General features: G+C 39.1%; 1 protein-coding gene across 1 annotated transcript in view; it reads left to right on the forward strand.

Moving 5' to 3' along the window:
* The window catches only part of LOC117735874 (citron Rho-interacting kinase), a 39903-nt gene that overhangs the window by 8401 nt on the left and 11059 nt on the right, over nt 1–20443 (forward strand). The window contains exons 4-25 of the mRNA XM_034540778.1: nt 3847–4017; nt 4199–4252; nt 4421–4474; nt 5270–5410; nt 6203–6328; nt 8182–8277; nt 8512–8628; nt 8809–8918; nt 9240–9414; nt 9992–10189; nt 10299–10352; nt 13943–14140; nt 15809–16002; nt 16489–16624; nt 16714–16818; nt 17070–17210; nt 17455–17562; nt 17790–17846; nt 17919–18039; nt 18221–18379; nt 18564–18587; nt 19651–19821. Of these exons, the coding sequence (XP_034396669.1) occupies nt 3847–4017; nt 4199–4252; nt 4421–4474; nt 5270–5410; nt 6203–6328; nt 8182–8277; nt 8512–8628; nt 8809–8918; nt 9240–9414; nt 9992–10189; nt 10299–10352; nt 13943–14140; nt 15809–16002; nt 16489–16624; nt 16714–16818; nt 17070–17210; nt 17455–17562; nt 17790–17846; nt 17919–18039; nt 18221–18379; nt 18564–18587; nt 19651–19821 (2710 nt within the window). The remainder of the gene's footprint in view (nt 1–3846; nt 4018–4198; nt 4253–4420; nt 4475–5269; nt 5411–6202; nt 6329–8181; nt 8278–8511; nt 8629–8808; nt 8919–9239; nt 9415–9991; nt 10190–10298; nt 10353–13942; nt 14141–15808; nt 16003–16488; nt 16625–16713; nt 16819–17069; nt 17211–17454; nt 17563–17789; nt 17847–17918; nt 18040–18220; nt 18380–18563; nt 18588–19650; nt 19822–20443) is intronic.

The following is a 20443-nucleotide window of genomic DNA, read 5'->3' on the forward strand; positions in this document are numbered from 1 at the left end:
TTAGAATGTTTAATGTTTTTAGAATGTTCAGTGTTTTTAGAAAGTTCAGTGTTTTTAGAATGTTCAGTGTTTTTAGAATGTTTAATGTTTTTAGAATGTTTAGTGTTTTTAGAAAGTTCAGTGTTTTTAGAATGTTCAGTGTTTTTAGAATGTTCAGTATTTTTAGAAAGTTCAGTGTTTTTAGAATGTTCAGTGTTTTTAGAATGTTCAGTGTTTTTAGAATGTTTAATGTTTTTAGAATGTTTAGTGTTTTTAGAATGTTCAGTGTTTTTAGAATGTTCAGTGTTTTTAGAATGTTCAGTGTTTTTAGAATGTTCAGTGTTTTTAGAATGTTTAATGTTTTTAGAATGTTCAGTGTTTTTAGAATGTTTAATGTTTTTAGAAAGTTCAGTGTTTTTAGAATGTTTAATGTTTTTAGAATGTTCAGTGTTTTTAGAATGTTCAGTATTTTTAGAAAGTTCAGTGTTTTTAGAATGTTTTTAGAATGTTTAGTGTTTTTAGAATATTCAGTGTTTTTAGAATGTTCAGTGTTTTTAGAATGTTTAATGTTTTTAGAATGTTCAGTGTTTTTAGAAAGTTCAGTGTTTTTAGAATGTTCAGTGTTTTTAGAATGTTTAATGTTTTTAGAATGTTCAGTGTTTTTAGAAAGTTCAGTGTTTTTAGAATGTTCAGTGTTTTTAGAATGTTTAATGTTTTTAGAATGTTTAGTGTTTTTAGAAAGTTCAGTGTTTTTAGAATGTTCAGTGTTTTTAGAATGTTCAGTATTTTTAGAAAGTTCAGTGTTTTTAGAATGTTCAGTGTTTTTAGAATGTTCAGTGTTTTTAGAAAGTTCAGTGTTTTTAGAATGTTCAGTGTTTTTAGAATGTTTAATGTTTTTAGAATGTTCAGTGTTTTTAGAAAGTTCAGTGTTTTTAGAATGTTCAGTGTTTTTAGAATGTTTAATGTTTTTAGAATGTTTAGTGTTTTTAGAAAGTTCAGTGTTTTTAGAATGTTCTGTGTTTTTAGAATGTTCAGTATTTTTAGAAAGTTCAGTGTTTTTAGAATGTTCAGTGTTTTTAGAATGTTTAATGTTTTTAGAAAGTTCAGTGTTTTTAGAATGTTTAATGTTTTTAGAATGTTCAGTATTTTTAGAAAGTTCAGTGTTTTTAGAATGTTTTTAGAATGTTTAGTGTTTTTAGAATATTCAGTGTTTTTAGAATGTTCAGTGTTTTTAGAATGTTTAATGTTTTTAGAATGTTCAGTGTTTTTAGAAAGTTCAGTGTTTTTAGAATGTTCAGTGTTTTTAGAATGTTTAATGTTTTTAGAATGTTCAGTGTTTTTAGAAAGTTCAGTGTTTTTAGAATGTTCAGTGTTTTTAGAATGTTTAATGTTTTTAGAATGTTTAGTGTTTTTAGAAAGTTCAGTGTTTTTAGAATGTTCAGTGTTTTTAGAATGTTCAGTATTTTTAGAATGTTCAGTGTTTTTAGAATGTTTAATGTTTTTAGAATGTTTAGTGTTTTTAGAATGTTCAGTGTTTTTAGAATGTTCAGTGTTTTTAGAATGTTCAGTGTTTTTAGAATGTTCAGTGTTTTTAGAATGTTTAATGTTTTTAGAATGTTCAGTGTTTTTAGAATGTTTAATGTTTTTAGAAAGTTCAGTGTTTTTAGAATGTTTAATGTTTTTAGAATGTTCAGTGTTTTTAGAATGTTCAGTATTTTTAGAAAGTTCAGTGTTTTTAGAATGTTTTTAGAATGTTTAGTGTTTTTAGAATATTCAGTGTTTTTAGAATGTTCAGTGTTTTTAGAATGTTTAATGTTTTTAGAATGTTCAGTGTTTTTAGAAAGTTCAGTGTTTTTAGAATGTTCAGTGTTTTTAGAATGTTTAATGTTTTTAGAATGTTCAGTGTTTTTAGAAAGTTCAGTGTTTTTAGAATGTTCAGTGTTTTTAGAATGTTTAATGTTTTTAGAATGTTTAGTGTTTTTAGAAAGTTCAGTGTTTTTAGAATGTTCAGTGTTTTTAGAATGTTCAGTATTTTTAGAAAGTTCAGTGTTTTTAGAATGTTCAGTGTTTTTAGAATGTTCAGTGTTTTTAGAATGTTTAATGTTTTTAGAATGTTTAGTGTTTTTAGAAAGTTCAGTGTTTTTAGAATGTTCAGTGTTTTTAGAATGTTCAGTGTTTTTAGAATGTTCAGTGTTTTTAGAATGTTCAGTGTTTTTAGAATGTTCAGTGTTTTTAGAATGTTTAATGTTTTTAGAATGTTTAGTGTTTTTAGAATGTTCAGTGTTTTTAGAATGTTCAGTGTTTTTAGAATGTTCAGTGTTTTTAGAATGTTTAATGTTTTTAGAATGTTCAGTGTTTTTAGAATGTTTAATGTTTTTAGAATGTTCAGTGTTTTTAGAATGTTTAATGTTTTTAGAATGTTCAGTGTTTTTAGAATGTTCAGTATTTTTAGAAAGTTCAGTGTTTTTAGAATGTTTAGTGTTTTTAGAATGTTCAGTGTTTTTAGAATGTTCAATGTTTTTAGAATGTTCAGTTTTTTTAGAATGTTCAGTGTGTGTTTAGAATGTTCTTCTGCTGCCTCAAAATGCCCCGCCCCCCCCAAATGAATGAAATATATGTATATTTTAAACTACCAAACCCTCTTATTCGTCCACAGTAATTATATTTTAATTCACAACGACATACAAATGCATCCTGTAGCATCTCTTAATTGGTATGCACACAAACGTCTCAAGACACCTCCAGAGCACATTTCACAGCCAGCCTTTCGAACCGACCCTTCTAAGGCTTAGTGGTTTAACTTCATATTGAAAGCTGAATTTCCCTTTAAAGTAATTGTTTTTTCAAAATACTCCTGACATTTTTAAAATTAAAGTTAGTGTCCAGGAGATCCAGACAATTCTCATTGATGGGAGCTGATCAGTGTTTTTTGACCCACACAAGTGACTTCCCATTCATATGGAAGGCCAACATGGGCCTATTGGTCGGGGAGACAGTTTGTTTACTAAGAGATCCTTTCACGGTTATATATATAACAGCAGAGATTTGGGATATATATATATATATAACCTCCTTTTCGTCTTCAGCTCAACTATTTGAGTTTCTACCATGTCGGATGTTGTTCACTTGTCCTAATCTGTGTCGGTTGAGCATCAGTCTCGCTGGGCGCAGAAGGATGCTGCTTTTTATCAGCCTGACAGACAGGCCCATGTGCGCTTTTCGCTGATGAGGAGGATGAAAATGGATCTGTTAGGCTGTGACTAATTACTCTCAAACAGACATGTGCATTAAGTGAGTCTGGCTGATCAATTTCTTCTCTACACTTTCCTTCCTTTGTTCATTGCCTTTTTATATTAGCGTGATTATAATTGATACCAGAAAATATTTGACATATATGGCTTTCGTACAAGCTTTTTAATTACATCCATCGAACCTCGTCATCCCGTGGAGTTTGAACGTGCTTCCGTACCAGCAGCACATCTAAACTACATCTCTTATGAATGAGTTTGTTCTCATAAATGATGCAGTAGCTTCTAACAAGAACATTTTCTTCAAACTAGTGTAGGTCGAACAACATTGGGTCTAATGGAGAGTTATTTTTCACATAAAGTTACTTTTTCGAAATGCTCTGCACTGGTAGAGGAATAGTTTAATTTTAACTATGAATAAAGTGCTTACAAGTAGCCAGCATTCAGGTACCTTTTGGCCGGGGTATGTGCTCTACTAAGTGGAATTTATTCTGAAGTTTCCTTTCTTAATGTTTTTGCTCCTCTCGCCTCCTCTCATCGTCACTCTTCTTTTCTCTCCTGGCCTCTTCGTCCTCTCTCCTCTTATTTTGGGGTTTCTGTGTATTTTCTTTTTGTGCAGGAATATCATGCCCAGCTGGAGGAGATGCGTGTCTCCATACGACAGCTGGAGGAGGACCTGTCGGCTGCCCGTCGCCGTAGTGACCTGTACGAGTCTGAGCTGAAAGATTCTCGGCAGACCAGCGAGGAATTGAAGAGGAAGTCTGCGGACTACCAGCACAGGATGCAGAAGGTCTACACTGTTAATTATGCTGACATTTGCATAGAAAGAGGTTATCCCAGTGTAACTCAATGTAACAATATGATACAGTCATATAATAACTCACCTGTAGCCATTATGAGGTTCCTACAATACTGTGGATGTGCCATGATTATCACCAGGAGGGTTCTCAGAGTTTCTTTTCTCTCCACAGGTCAAAGAGCAAGGCAAAGCAGATACAGAGGAGACAATCACCAAGATGGAGAAGGTAGAAAATGACGTTCATTTAATTGTAATTAAATTCTGTCATTGGCGAGGATTGCGAGATATGTGTAGAGAAGGACACTGACAAGTTAAAGTGACCTTGACAAAGGATGATAAGCTTGAATATCTTAATGTCTTTATGTATCACCATGACGATATCTTTCTTTTTTAGACCAGTGCTGAGCAGCAGACCAAGATCCAAGATCTTCAAGAGAAGCTTGCAAAGGTAGAATAGCTTTGCTGGGAAGATTAATGAATAATTGATATGAGCCTGTGCTCCCAAATGCAAAAGATGTAACAGCATTTTACCCTTTCAGATGAGTGTATTAACATCTTCTGTACCTCCCTGACCTCATTCTTTCTCTCTCTTTCTCTCTCTGACTCTCTCTTAAACTCTGGTCTACAGTCAGAGTTGGTCTTTGGCCCGGAAACTATTAGGCTGTCTTTTTTAAACTAAAGTTACTGCTTAATTATCAGCAACCAAAATATTATATAATCGTAATGGTCTTTTCCTCAAAATGAATATTTTAAAAGTACCGTCCTTTCTGCAAAGAGCAAACAAGGTTGTGGTCTTAATATTCAAGGCTGACGAAGCATCCACTTCTGACTGCAAAACTAGTTTACAAAATAACAATAGGAATCTTTTCTTAAATCAGCAATATACAGCAAATAGCCAGCAAACTTCACACAAGGGTGTCACTTATTATATTTATTATACGCATAAATTATCAATATCCAGTTAACAGTTAAATATCCAGTGCATTGTAATCTAGTGTCAGCAGTGTCGCTTGAAGTATCAAACCAACAACGCAGCTCCTCTATTGTACACACTTATTTTATTGGTGTATATGTTTTTTAAAGTTGACTTAATTACTTTAATTGACGTAGTTAATAATCATTCTACAGTGGCATCAGGAAATGGAAATGATATTGTGTAAATTAGATATAATATAAACTTTCTTTTGCATTTAACTTTGTGTAAATATCACTTTTTGAGTGATATTTTTCCTTTAACACCTAGTCGTTAAAGGCCAGTGCTGAGGCTACAGACCTCCTTCAGAGTATGAGGATGGCCAAAGAGCGCATGGAGCGAGATCTGGAGAGGCTACAGCACAAAGAAGACTCCAGTGACAGCCTACGGAGACGCCTCCGTGAGACTGAGGTACCCACACACACACACACACACACGCACAAACCTCTGTCATCACGCACGTAGTGCACATACACACAGTCTAGCATGTATCTATAAATATATACATATACGTTCTGGCCCCCGGCCTGTTTCTTCTTGTTATTCTATGTATCTTGTCAGTATTTGCTTTGCAACATCACAGACTTTGTTGTTTAAAGTGTTGCATATATACATCTGGCTCTGCTAAGCACAGATAGCATGTCAGACACCCTGAGGGTTTGACATGTTTGAAAAGTGCTAAGGAATAGGAGTGCTATGTGGTTATTATGGCACAGCTATGAACCAATCAGATGTTTTATGAAGTTACAGCCACATATACATTATACGTTATTGTTCTAAGTTCTTCTTAAACAGCACTTCACATCTAGCACTAGACATGTTAATTAGGTAATTAGCATAGGTTAATAGGTTCATTTGGACGGGAGAGTCAGAGGAAAGAAAATTCTCACATGGTCAAATTTAAACAGCTCCAAAGACCTCTCACATCCCCACACATGAATGCTAATGCGCTCTTTGGAACCATTGTGAGGAACTTGGAATAATGAGATATAAACATCACTAACAAGCCAAACGGATGCGGCTGCTACAACATCATCAATCAGCAGTCTTTCCTTGAAGTGGTAATCTTTAAAAAAAAAAAAAAAAAGAAGCACCATTTCAGACTAAGGAGCTTTTGACGTGAGGTTTCATTTTTAAAACTAAAAGAAATATTCCATGAGGCCGTTTCCACTCGTGTGTGTTACTCGTGTCCGTTTTGCGCAGGATGGCAGGAAGACTCTGGAGAACCAGGTGAAAAGGCTGGAGATCGTCGAGCGTCGGGAGACGAAACTGAAGGAGGAGATCCAGAGCAAGGCCCTGCAGATTCAGCAGATGGCAGATAAGATTCTGGTAACCCACCTTTCACCACTTGTGTGGAGCTAAAATATTCAGAGGAGGTGTGAGATAAACATAGCTCACTGTCATCACTGCAGAGGAAGTGCTATTTTACATAATATTTCTGAAAAACCTCATGTTTATAAATTATTATCTTTATGGTTGATCTGGAAGTAAACAGTTATGTAAACTGTTATTTCCAAATACTCAGGTCACAAAATTAGTAATATATGATAATAACAATAAAATTGAATATTACATAATATTTTCCCTTGAGTTAGTTAGCCTGATTAGTGTTGGTGTATACTGACTGTGTTTGATCAACATCTTTTCTCAGTCTTCTGTTAGTTTTGTTGCATATGGGCGGGACATAGCATATCATTAATCCTATCCTATGTATAAATATACAAATTATGTTTATTTTTAGTCCACATAGATCGAATCACGTAATCCCCTGCATACCCACGCCCAACTTCAACAGGGGAAAACGTCATTCTTATAATAGCTTGAATATTGTGACATGTTTTCCTGCTATAACTATAAGTATATAATAAGTGAAACATTATGGTTGTTAGCTCTGCATATTACATACACTACATTATCCATAAGTATGCTATTACCAGCTCTGTGCACAGTGAAGTAAACTTGTCTTCTCTGCATCACAGTCCGAGCTTCCGTTGAATGGAAACCATTTATAACAAATTTAATTCAACATTACCTCTTTCACTTTATGTAATATGTTAGACAAATTCAAAGGATTAAATATTTTGTGTTAAATATTTATATTACAGTAAGTATAGTCGGGCTGGACACCTGCTGCTATTATCGTTATTATTACTAGTTGCATTGCAATTAGTATTGCCGATACCATTACTGGTTTAATAATAATTGTTATTCTACTATATACACTGTTGCTGTTATTTTTTTCCTTTCTGTCATATGCATGTAATGTGTTGTAACTCTGTTATGTTGTTCATTCTGTACATAAGACATCTATTGCACATTCTGTCCATCCTGATCCTCCTCTGTTGCTCTCCCAAAGGTTTCTTCCCCTTTTCTCCCTGTTAAAGTTTTTTTAAGGGGTATTTATCCCCATGACAGAGGATGTCGTATGTGTACAGATTGTAAAAACCTCTGAGGCAAATTTGTAATCTGTGATTTTGGGCTATACAAAATAAATTGAATTGAATTGAGCTCCAGCGCTTCTCCTCTTAAGTGCACCTTAATGTCACTCGCCATCATTCATGATTATTTTATCCAACGGTTAATTATTTTAAATGTCTGCTATGAAGAGCTGCAATGCATTTTAGGGCAGTTGAGTACGTCTAGTAAGGTCACAAGTCACGCTCAGAAATTCTCGCATATCAAGTTTACATTGGGCATTTCTCACACTAGATACTGAATTTCATGACATACTCAGCACCAGTATGATAGTGTGCCATTCCAAACAGACCCATTGTGTATTCACAACCGGTTACTTCCTACATCAAGTCATGAATGCATTTTATGAAAATGTATACATTAAACAAAGTAGCACGCTGCCTTGTCAAACTTATTGTTTAGTGTCGTCAAAAAACCTGTGCATTGGTAAGGTGATTGAATCTCTTACTCAATAAAGCTTTATAACTGTACTTTTCCAAAACACTATGAGGCACATTACCAGCAGCAATCACCGATGATTGTGTTTGGGTGGTTTGTGATTCAGGAGACCTTTTGATCGCTCACTTACCACAAAAATGTCAGCATTTTTCTTTCTTTTTGTGGAAATAAAAGTTTGTACATTACCCTTTAAAAAGAAAAGAAAAAGAAAAAAAGCAGCGTAGAAGTTTTAGTCGTTGTATACAGAACATCTGTGTATGTTCGTGTAGGCGCTGGAGGACAATCTGAGAGAAACACAATCCACGTCCCAACGGTTGGAGACTCATCTGAAGCAGAAGGAGAAGCTTCATGAAGACAAGATAAAGGTAACATTTCCAAACACATAGAAGGTTCAACACATAGACAACAGGCAGGTGTATCCTGATGGACTGCACTTACAGGAAGCGCTCTATGCTATGTTTGGAGGCCCGACTTTAGCTGGTTGAGTTGTGGGTGTACTCTATGCTTGGGAGATCTACAGTATGTCATCTTCACGCCATTCTCTGTCCTGTTAAGTGATATCCTGGTTATGGTTCTGTGGGCTGCCTGGCATTGAGCAGGTGTTGGAGGCCCAGATGAAGGCGGACATGGCCGATAAGGAGATGCTGGAGTCCAGTCAGAGCAATTATGAGGAGGAGGTGCGGGAGAAGTGCAGCATCATCGGTGAACAGAAGGCGGTAAGAACTGACCGGCTTGCCAGCGACACTATCTCAGGCGTATTTTAATATTAATCACACTGACATAGATTTGTTGTTGTTTGGAATAATCTTGGCGAAGGTTATTGTCGAGCACAAAATAATGACACTCAATCTGATACCAAGTAAAGCCGGTGATGTAAAGATATCATTTCTGTTTAGACCATAAATGCTATGGACTCTAAGATGAACAGCCTGGAGCAGAGAATTGCTGAGCTGTCGGAGGCCAACAAACTGGCAGCCAACAGCAGTATCTACACACAGAAAAACATGTAAGTACCGATACACAATCATTCTGTGTGGCAATAAACATTAAAAGCAGTGCAAAAGCTTTATTTTGGCGATTTTTTACCCATGAAGTTCAATCTGAATTCAGTTGTATTGATTCTCCCAAGTAAAATATCAGCTTCAGTCATGGCATAATGTAAGATGATGGTAAAGAAATTGGTTAAAGACATTGCTTGTACAAAATGATGCCTGGAAAGTATCTTGTTTGTTTGTCCTTGGGAGTGTATGTGCCCGTAATGGCACAATACCACGTTGCATTGCCTCCTATTGAACTTCTTGCACACAAGTATGTGTGGTCTTGGCAGGAAAGCTCAGGAGGAGATGATCTCAGAGCTTCGCCAACAGAAGTTCTACCTGGAGTCTCAGGCTGGGAAGTTGGAGGCCCAGAATGCCAAACTGGAGGAGCACCTGGAGAAAATGAGTCAGCAGGAGCAAAGCAATAAGAGCCGTGTGCTGGAGCAGGAAACTCGGCTGCGAGAGGTGAGGAGATATTAGAGGGGAGATGAAGCAGAACGCTGGGTAGCGAAGTGGGATTCACGTGTTGATGGACATGCAGGTTAAACTGTCTTTGCAGATTCATCATAACATTTTTTAAATTATTATTTTAGAGGAGTCAAGATAACTCCAGTTATTGCTTTCGTTGGGAGGCTCCATAAAAGAAAAGAAAAGAAAATATATATAAAGTACCAATAAAATATAATAACAAAATATAAGAAGCAATTCAAATACCCATTTTAGAAAAGCAATAAAAAAGGTTTAAAAAAAATGTTTGTGTACAATACATAAATGTGACATATGACATTTGAAATTGTTGGGCTCTAGTGAAGTGTTGAAACAATCTAAAATACTTTAGAAAGTGAGTTTTATAAGCTACACATCTCTTTACGTGGATTATCGAGTCATTGGTGTTGATCCACAACCTAGCAACTCAATGCAGATGGCTTATGGTCATTATGTAGTAGTGAAAATACCAGCACAACTAAACAAGGCCGAGTCCAAGTGAACAGTCAGGGTCTGTCCCTTCCATCCCGCTCACGGCCCTCCTCTGTCTCCCTAGATCGGGCTGGAGCACGAGGAACAGAAGATGGAGATTAAGCGCCAGGTGTCAGATCTGACCCTGTCGCTGCAGGAGCGTGAATCCCAGGTCAGCAATCTGCAGGCAGCTCGCCACGCGCTTGAGAGCCAACTGCAGCAGGCCAAGACCGAGCTGGAGGAGACCACCGCGGAGGCTGAGGAGGAGATCACTGTTCTCAGAGTAAGAGAGAGAGAGAAAGTTGAAGGGTGCACAGGATTATGTCTCCTGTGATGTTACGTAAGTGAAATGACGCAATCTGTCCCTCTGTGTTTGTTGTTGTACCTGCCAGGCACACAGAGATGAGATACAACGCAAGTTTGATGTCTTGAGAGACAGCTGTGCGGTAAGCTGCTCACGACTTTCTCGTCTTCCTCCTTCCAGGAATAGACCTCTCTCTCTTCTGGCATTGCACACAAGCTGAATCCTCACACATCATCACACTTAACTAACAACCTCGTCGTAATATGTCGGTCCATATGTGTTTCTGTCATTTTTGGGTAAATAGGGCTTCGTTTATATGATGTTTCTCTTCTACTTGCATAAATCACAAAGCGACTCCCTGTGACTAAACCACATCATCCATTTCATTGCAAGCATCTTCCTTCTGGTCCATTTTGTTTGGAGCACTAACATGAAACATATGACCGCGGCTCCACACTTTTCAGAGATGTCCCAAAAACTTGTGTCGATGGCCGAAGTAAGAATTTCTGTTGGTAGTGAAGGATTCATTCTCAATGTTTATTTCCATGATGGCATTTGTGCACATTAACAACTAAGTGAGCTACCATTACCAAAACTAGCCCCGTAGGAACAGTATCAGGAGGATAATGGATGCTCTCCTGTTATCATGGCTGTTTGGCTCCTCTTTTTTTTAACGTGTTTCATGGTTTCATGGGTTTAGTTACCTAGAACAGCATCTCACAGTCTACACATACTGGCTGAATTAGCCAGAAGAGTTTTAAATGTGTCATTGATTATTTTATTTTCCATGTCTGCAGAGCAATATATTTCCCCTCTGTTCCGAAACCACACTATATCTGGTCACCAGAGCTTCTGGTAACGAGGCACCGCGTGAAGCTGCATTCGTCTATTTTACAGACTTTGATGAAGCCCGTTGTAATCTCAAGGCCATTTTTCGTGTTATTGTTATATTATGTTATTATATTGTTGAGGTGATGTCATTGTGCAGCCCTGGCATACCGCTAACCTTGAGAAAACAATGTTGCCATTTATTTGAGTGCATGCAAACTCATTTACCCTGAATAATCACCAGGACCATCATGGTCTACCTTTACTCCATTGGCCTACTTCGGAGATCCTCCCACTCGCAAACTGTTCAGAAAGCACGGTCCATAGATTCATCTGGCCAATGTTCAGACAAACGCAGCCAAAAGCAGAGCTTGAAATGCCACTTGCGATGTTGGTTAATCCGTTAGTGTGTCTGTTGAACAGTTTGGACTTGGCCGTGCATACATTATTCATTTAAGTTTCTCTGAAATGTCCCATTTTCAGATTTCAGACGAGCGCAGAGAAAAATTAAAACAAAAACAGTGATGGCGATGTTCAATTAGAGCGTGATCTTTTTGTCACCATATAATCATAGTCTTGCAACAATAAAGGTCTGGCCTATGGGGCATTGCATTGTCTACCCAGTTTACCCAGCATGACAAACAAATTTACTGTGGACATATGCTGTTATCTTCCGCCTCTTGTAATCGTCCATTGTAATGTCTATCCATGAAATTAAAGTTGGCCTCTCGCTCAATAAACATTTCCTCATAAGAGCCTTTTACCAGCGATACAATAGATATAGTTATCTCTTCTCAGCCATCCTTGATTGAGTTACCATCATGGTGGAACTTTTTAGAGGGTGTAATAATATGCCCTGTCAGGCTTTCACTTCACTTCATTCTGTTTTAATATTCAAAGTTCAGTGTGTTTTAAGATTTAATGTGTTTTAAGATTCAATAGCCCTTTATACATGCATGAAATACTTCCAGTACCAGTATTTTAAACTTCTTCCATTGTTGCCACTCCTTGATAGTTTCGGTGCCCCATCTAACTCTGCTTACCGTACATCAGGCTATTGTTTCCATTTGCTCAGACAGACTTATCAAAACCAAAATGCCATTTTCCTTTAAACACACATTCTGCCCCTCAAAAGATAAATCTATTTTAGACATACCATGAACTTTCCACTTGTGCTATCTTCAGGCCAAAATGTCAACTTTGCCCACAAGACATCCCATAATCAGCAGTCTCGAATGACATTTGCTGACCGCATATTATTATCTTACTACTGGTAAGACTGTTGACATACTTACACTATCATTATTCACTTTTCTGTGTACAATTATATTGCATTATGGGTTTTATTTGGTAATATGGCAGAAATGTAGCCTCAGAGGGCCACTAGTTAGTCCTGATTAATTTGTTATATCTCCCCTAACTATAAATACCCCGGGCTAATATAAGCTCAAACTAAAATTGGATCAAAGGAATGTGTGATAATGATGACATTTGAGAGTGACGCTCTTACACTTTTCCCAATTCTTTCTGATCTGTGTGGAGATCCTCTTTTCACATACTTACTATTAAAGTCATTTGAGTTAGTAATAAGACAATGTATATTGTGGGACTATATATATTATCTAGACATTTGGAATATGTTGTTATGCTGTCTCTGCTAAAGTAGCTATCCTTTCATATTCTGGTTGTATGAGACCGTTGTGAGCCATGTTTTAATCAAAGAGGACTCAACCGACCAAAAGACACTTCCATCTGGATATTTAATTTATAAATATTTTCTCAATTAAATTAAATTAACTTTAAGTGGATTCACTTAGAAAGAGCAGATGTCCTTCTGTGTTTTATACGAGCAGCACAGTAAATGTAACGTTCATTTCAGTCAAGGAAATTCCCAGATTGATTAACATCCTCTTTAGCTGTTTTTTTTTTTTAGACTCCCAGCCTTCACAAATAGCATTGAGCAATTTGTATTCAGCAGTGCTGAGGATGCAAAGCTCCGGATGTGACTTACCTTCGGTCTGCACGTTGCTCTATAGATCGTGATGACAGACAAGTAAAGTAAATATAGAGGCCCGCCGGATCACCATTGTATCCATTGCAGATTTTGGCTTCCTCGCCCCGCCTTAAGTATTTAGTTGCTGCTGTCAGTCCCCAGCCTCGGGGGAGCAGAAGCACTGAGTCAGTACAGAACAGACAACTAATTTATGGACTTAAAAGCTTTGCCTCTATTTATTTCTCTCTCCCCCCCCCCCCCCCCCCCCTTCCTCCCCCGCCACCTGGAAATTGTGCGTGGTACACATACATGTCCCCATGAGAGCTGAGAATAAGGAGCTCTTACATGCAGCCTCAGCAGCCTTTAACCCTCATTTCCCTACACAGTCGTCATGGCTGATTAAGGAACAAGACCGATGCTGATGAGAGTAGCCCACTCCTTGCTCCGAATGCTGTCCGAGTTAAACATGTTGTTAACATGATTACTGCATTATATCACTAACCTAGATTGCTGCATCATGTAATAATGCTGCAGTAGAGATTGTGTGGGGGGTTTGGTCAAGTTTGTGTGTAGATGAGAATAATATACTCAATGCCTGTATGCACAATGTAAGCAAGACCTACTTGTGTATGTATGTGTGAAATGGATGTAGCCTTTTTATGTAAAGAAACAAATGTATAACTGATGTTAAAACAGTCATGTCTGTTTAGGAAATAAATATTATATTAGTTACCATCTCTAGTGACAAAAATAAAGACCAAAAAAACTTAAAGGGCAGAAAAGTATTCCGAAAATCCTAATTATGTTTTTTATTAGTAGTTACTTGTTTGTTTGTTGATATATTTTTCGGTGCTCTGTATATTTTTCTTTCTTCAAACTGGCAGTCTGACAGTCCTGTTGACTTCCTTCAGGTAATCACAGATCTGGAGGAGCAGCTGACCACACTGACTCTGGAGAATGCCGAGCTGAACCGCCAGAACTTCTACCTGTCCAAGCAGCTGGATGAGGCCTCCGACGACAGGGAGGACCGGCTGCATCTCGGCCAGGATGTGGACCGGCTGCGCCGGGAGGTGGCCGACCGGGAAATGCACCTTAACAACCAGAAACAGGTACCGGGGACTGCTGGTGGTCATGTTCTAGTTAACGGTTTATATGTGTGTTTGTATGAGTGTGTTCCTTCTCTTCTCAAGTTGTTTTTTGTCAACAGTCCAAAGAAAGGAATGCCAGATGGACACGCAATGCTCAATTATCCCAAGTTGGTGCCTTGTATTGATTTATTAATTGGAACGGACACATTCTGAGGAGTTCATTCTCTAACATGGCTCAAAATTAAACAGGGATACACTGTTTTTCAACCATTCCTTCTCTATAACACATTGGACAGGTCACCAGTCTATCACCAGGTAACGATGCAAAGAGTGAAACAGCTGACTTTTAAACCCAGTCAAGTAGTTTTTACATTCCTGCATGAAATTGCCACACAATACTGTCATGAGACAGTTGTGCTACTTCTTTTAGTTCAGGTTCCTTCCCCTTGCCCACTTCCCACTCGCAGCCAGACGCCAGGTTTCCACTTACTCACATTATGTGATATCCCAGCACTACCTTTGACAGCTGACCTAGACATCTCTCCCAGCTCTGACAGTGTTAAGTGTAAATCAGGCAGCAGAAACCCTGGGAATAATTCAGCATTGTTATGTGCAGTATTCTGGATGCAGCGAGGAGGCTGTGTGATGCGTGTGCTGCCCCTGTGGGAGGATCTGTGTGTGGGTGTCCAGGAGCGCTCTCGGTCCTGCTGGTTGTGTAACCAGCGATGGAAGTCATAGACGAGGGATGGGGTGGTGTGTGGGAGGGATGTGTCATCCCCATCACTCCCAGGTCGTGTCAGCTGTGGATGCGTTGGACTTCAGAGGGCCGTGGTGTTGCCGCGGCACCAGCAGAGGCTATATTTGTCTCCCAATGCTTTGTCTAAAGCAATGCGTTGTAAGACATAAAACACAACATGTCATGTTTGCTGTTTTTTCTAATTGCAGTTGAGGAGTTATTATGTTGTTCGTGCTGCCATCAGATGCTCCCCATAAGCCCCTGGTTTATATTAGGGTGCTATGGCTGACTGAATGTCATGTCTGACATGTGAACAGAGAAAATACTGGAAATATAGCGTTATAACCCCGCTCACCTTTCTGCATGATGGTGGGAGAAAGACCAGGGAGTGGACATCTCGTGTTTCTGTCGTGCCATTTTTGATATGCCTTGGCACACTCCAGTTCATTTTTAGGATAGTTATTCCGTGGAACATTTATTTTAAAATTGTGGTATTTCGATTATATATTTAACTTTTGCAAAGGATCTGGATACTTCGACTACTATGTGATGGTCAGGTGACGAAAACCTCCATGCTGTGGGTTTAATAGTACTTTGTCACTGCCTCCCAAAGAAGAGTCCTTCCAGCCCTCCCGAGGGATTTCCCAAACCCAGCAGAGGGAAAATAAATCCCCAACACAAGATCCACATGTTATAACAAGGTTATAACATGGCCAATTCAGGGTGAAACGTTCATTTCTTAATCAGTCAATGAGCAGTAATAGTTCTTGAGGATATGCCATAATCTTTCAACAACAGAAGACCTTCAATATATTTGAAGATATTAAACTACATTTCTCTCTTTATCTTTTCCTTATAAATCTGCTGAGAAAAAAATAACAACTTTAGAGGTTGAATTGGGTCCTGGCCACAGTTTGGATATCAACGGTATTTCTCATCCTGTTTTGTATCAGAACCTGGAGACACTGAAGACCACATGCACCATGCTGGAGGAGCAGGTTCTGGAGCTGGAGACCCTGAATGACGAGCTGCTGGAGAAGGAGAGACAGTGGGAGGCCTGGAGGGCAACACTAGAGGAGGAGAAGAACCAGGCTGAGAGGAGGACCAGGGACATCCAGAGACTACTGGACACAGAGAAACAGAACAGGTTCAAATAACTTCCATGTGGCAACATTTATGGACTTGGAATGTGTGTTAAGTTTGCCTTGCTATGTCCATTTAGTATTGAGTTGAAAGATGGAGATGTGTTGTAGCACAGCTGCATTTGAGATAAATAGACTTCAGAGGGTTTGAGTTGTTCCACCCATATTGGTTTCAAAAGTCCATGATATAATTTAACCAAAAGACATGTTAATTTTTTAGAAAAGGTTAGGATTTACTTTTCTTAAAGACAGAGAAAAAGTATTTAGTTTTGCTCTGAATGTTGCAGTTGCTATCAGTGTTGGATCAGTTCACTCCGCCTACACACACTGAATGCAACAGGTTTGGGAATATTCTCTAGAGTTTGTCAAAATGTATTCTGGGAAACATATGAAATAATTTTCTGAGTTGGTGTCGGCAGGGTGCATGATGAAAACTGGGTCCACCAAAGCATATTAAAACACTGTCAACAATGGTTTGTTGTATATTTCAGGCTTCGTTCAGAGCAGCGCAGCTCTGAGTCTCGCCAAGCGGTGGAAAAGGCCGTTAAGGAGCACAAAGCTGAGATCCTGGCCCTACAGCAGGCCCTCAAAGACCAGAAAGTTAAAGCGGAGAGCCTCGCCGACACTGTGAGCCTTTCCACATTAAATAAGTATTTTAATTAATTTTGTATAGTTAACAGATGTTGCAGCAAACTCTTCCTGCTTTCTGTTCTCAGTTTAATGATCTGGAGAAGAAGCATGCCATGCTGGAGATGAACGCCCTCAGTTTGCAGCAAAAGCTGGAGAGTGAGAGGGATCTGAAACAGAGGCTGCTGGAGGAGGTACATTCTGTATTTATGCCACGCACTTATGACCTCTTTTGTTTGCTATTATGTATGGGTTTAAATGCTTAGATGTTGTATAATTACTGCATGTTAGATTTTTTTTGGTCCCTGCTGCAAATCAAACAAAAACAAAAAAAATGTCTGGTTGTGAAGTCAAAGCTGTAACAAATGTCAAACCATGCTAAAAGGTACAAGTGGCCAGGCTGCAGCGTCCAGCTTGTGACACAACAGCTGTTTTACGTCCACAGCAAGAGAAACTGCAGCAGCAGATGGATGCCCAGAAGACCCACATCTTCCGTCTGACCCAGGGGCTGCAGGACGCTCTGGACCAGACGGATCTGCTGAAGACTGAAAGGACCGACCTGGACTACCAGCTGGAGAACATCCAGGTGCTCCTCAACACACACACACACACACACGTACACTTATACTGAGTAAAAACACACACACACTGAGTGTACGAGGTGCATGCACATCTAGACCTGCTGGTTATTTGCTGTCTTGTTTCTCCCTTACTGTTAAAGACACATAAACAAATACATCCCCCGTTCCCCTGTCACCCTCTCTATGTGAAGTGAAGTACTTGAGGAGAAATTCATGGCAGTAGTGATGTTCATTTAGCTCCACCTGCAGGCTGTGTACTCCCATGAGAAGGTGAAAATGGAGGGGACCATCACCCAGCAGACCAAGCTCATAGACTTCCTCCAGGCCCAGGCTCATGGGGGCTCCAAGAAGAAGAAGGTCAGATAAACTACAGAAGTTTTTGAAAGTCCTTGAAAAATGTAAATATTTTAGTTTTTGCCATTAAACAGAAGACTTGTTGATGAGTCTTAGGATCGTGTAAATCTTCACATCTTTTAAATCCAGTTGAGAATTAAAAAAAAAAATTAAATCAAATAGTCAGGAAGGTTAGACAATTAAGTAGACTGATTGCATGGTGAAAACAATTGTGTTTCCTTTGTTGTCAGGGTCTGTTTGGGCGTCGTCGAGAGGATCTGTTGGCTGCCATGGCTGCCCAGGCCCAGGCCCAGGCTCAGGGTCAGGGCCAGGGTCAAAGTCAGGGTCAAGGCCAGGTTTCCCCCGTGCCCTCCATCCAGCCGGTGCCTCTGCAATACAGCGACATGAAGATCGCTCTGGACAAAGAGCGTTCTCGTTGCTCTGACCTGGAGGATGCTCTGCAGAAAATGAGAGCAGAGCTGCGATCTCTGAGAGAGGAAGGTGAGACTGCTCCTGCACACTAGTTTTTACACTTTGAATAAATACGTTAGCGATGCTGCACACTATACTACAAAAATTCAGAAAGCTAAGAAAGTTTGCAGTATTCAGCATGACAAAACAACTTATTAACACATAGATTTAAAATGCTATGAGCTCAAAGAATCAATTATTCCAACCCCAGCGCTCCAGTATAAGGATCATGGTAACTCTGCAAACCCGGCCTCGGCACGGCAGCAGATGATTATATCTGCCATGGTGAAGTCTCCGGAGCACCAGCAGGGTCCGACCAACCTGGCACCCTCCAACTCCGAACGCAGGAAGGCGACTGCGACACCCGAGGGTGAGTGAAGGGATGCTGTTTACCGAAGTGCAGCCTTTTCTCTCTAACAAACACGCACACATGCAGGTTTATAGCTACTTGGCGTATACTGGCCCTCACCTTCACACACATAGATACACAATGTCACTTGCGAAGGATGGTTTATGAATCTCTTGCTATCCTTTTTCTTTCACACACCTTTCAGAGAGAAGGAGGGTCACTTTTGAAAGTAAGTTGTCCAAACTTATGGTTTCCTCAGTTTGGTCTCTTATCTCTCTTCTCTTTTTTGCCTCATCCACATCCTTGAAAGGCCAGATTTTAAAAGCTCTGCACTTTTATACAAATGTAAGATCCCACCAGGCTGGTCAGGTGAACCGGAGAGAGTGCACAGCTTTAGAAATCTGAAGCATTTTGTCTGAGCCAATCTGATTTGCAGAAGTCTGCTGTGCTCACTGCAATCCCTCCTGAACTTCCCATCATACACTAACAGAGATGAACCATATTATGAACTCTGCAATGCACAAAGTGCTGTTTGAACCCACACTGTGAAAAAGAACTGAAGGTATTATTCAGTCAACGTATTTCTTCTTACAAAAGGGTCAACGTTTCAACACGTTGTCCAACAAGTTAAGCCTGGACCATCCCTATCCCAAAATGGTGTCATTATTAAGTGATTATAATTTTTGTGAGGAAATTGGCTGATTGTGACTTCAACAGAAAGAAGAAGTAAAAGGAGAAAATAAGGAGAAAGCAACAAAAAACATCAAATAATAATAATGTGTTTTCATGTCTACATGTCTTCTTTTAATCATATGAAACATGTTGCTAACATTAACAATCTTCGTACACCAATAAGTGTATATAATAGGAAATAAGTCAAATTAAGAAATAATTTAAGTGTTTGCTTAATTTTTCAATCCAAAACATAGATAATTATCTACAAGTAAATATCTGTGCTTGAGGCTTGAGACTCGTTGTGATGTGCAAACACAGTACTAGACACACAGTGGGAAACTTAGTACTGACTGGATAATGCCTTTTAAAATACAACAGTGGGAGAGCTCAAGCACAAGGGATTGATCAAATCAATATTATTTTTCAACCATCTTTGTCTCCAGAGTGTACTTGCTACTGCATTTGTTGCTAAATAGCTTCAAGTTCTTTTGGAAGCCTTCTTTTGTTGGACTGATTTCATAGCGGGTATGGCATGGGGGGGCACTGAGGTTCTGAAGTGATGTTAATGTATCGGACACGGCTGCCTGCCCTCACTGTGTCCCCCGACATGTATTCAGAGTTTAGCCGTCGCTTGAAGGACAGTCAGAGAGACCGAGAGAGGGAGAGAGAGAGGGTGGTGCACCACAACACCCCTCACCGCTTCACAGTGGGACTCAACATGAGAGCTGCCAAGTGTACGGTGTGCCTGGATACCGTGCACTTTGGTCGCCAGGCTGCTACCTGTCTCGGTGAGTTATGCCTATTATTACATTTTTGTTTTTTTACGTATGTTCTATTGTATGAATTGAGATTGTGAGACAGAAAATGGGACGTTTTTTATTTTAATGGTGTGAAACCATGGTGATTGGTGCTGCTGTTGGCTCTCGCTCAGACACAAAAGTCCAATGTTATTAAAAGGTGAGGCAGAACAATGGGAATGAGACCAGGATTTGAGTCTGTGTGACAACAAGATGTCAGAAAGGACCTGATGATAAATTCAAACCTAGAGACCATTTTCAATGGGATCCTACCAACCGCGTGGACCAGGGGCCCAACGTGGGAGTAGAGGGCCCGATGCCCAATTTCTACCCATCTACTTCCGTTGCCCTTGCTTGAACCACACCTATCTTCAAACACAACCTACATTTTGACCTTAATTACACACTACAGACAGATATATATATATATAAACAGACAGACAGATATATAAACAAACCTGGCAAAGTACTTGAAACTTCTTCTATGATAGTTCCCGCTACAGAAGGTATCTCCATGACAACATGTTGCCATGCTAATCCATCCACTGACTTACAAAGTAAAAACAATACCTGCGTGGCTGTCACAGCTGGTAAATATACTATACAAATATCA

This window comes from Cyclopterus lumpus, chromosome 9 (genome assembly GCF_009769545.1).
Source record: "Cyclopterus lumpus isolate fCycLum1 chromosome 9, fCycLum1.pri, whole genome shotgun sequence".
NCBI classification, from domain to species: Eukaryota; Metazoa; Chordata; class Actinopteri; order Perciformes; family Cyclopteridae; genus Cyclopterus; species Cyclopterus lumpus.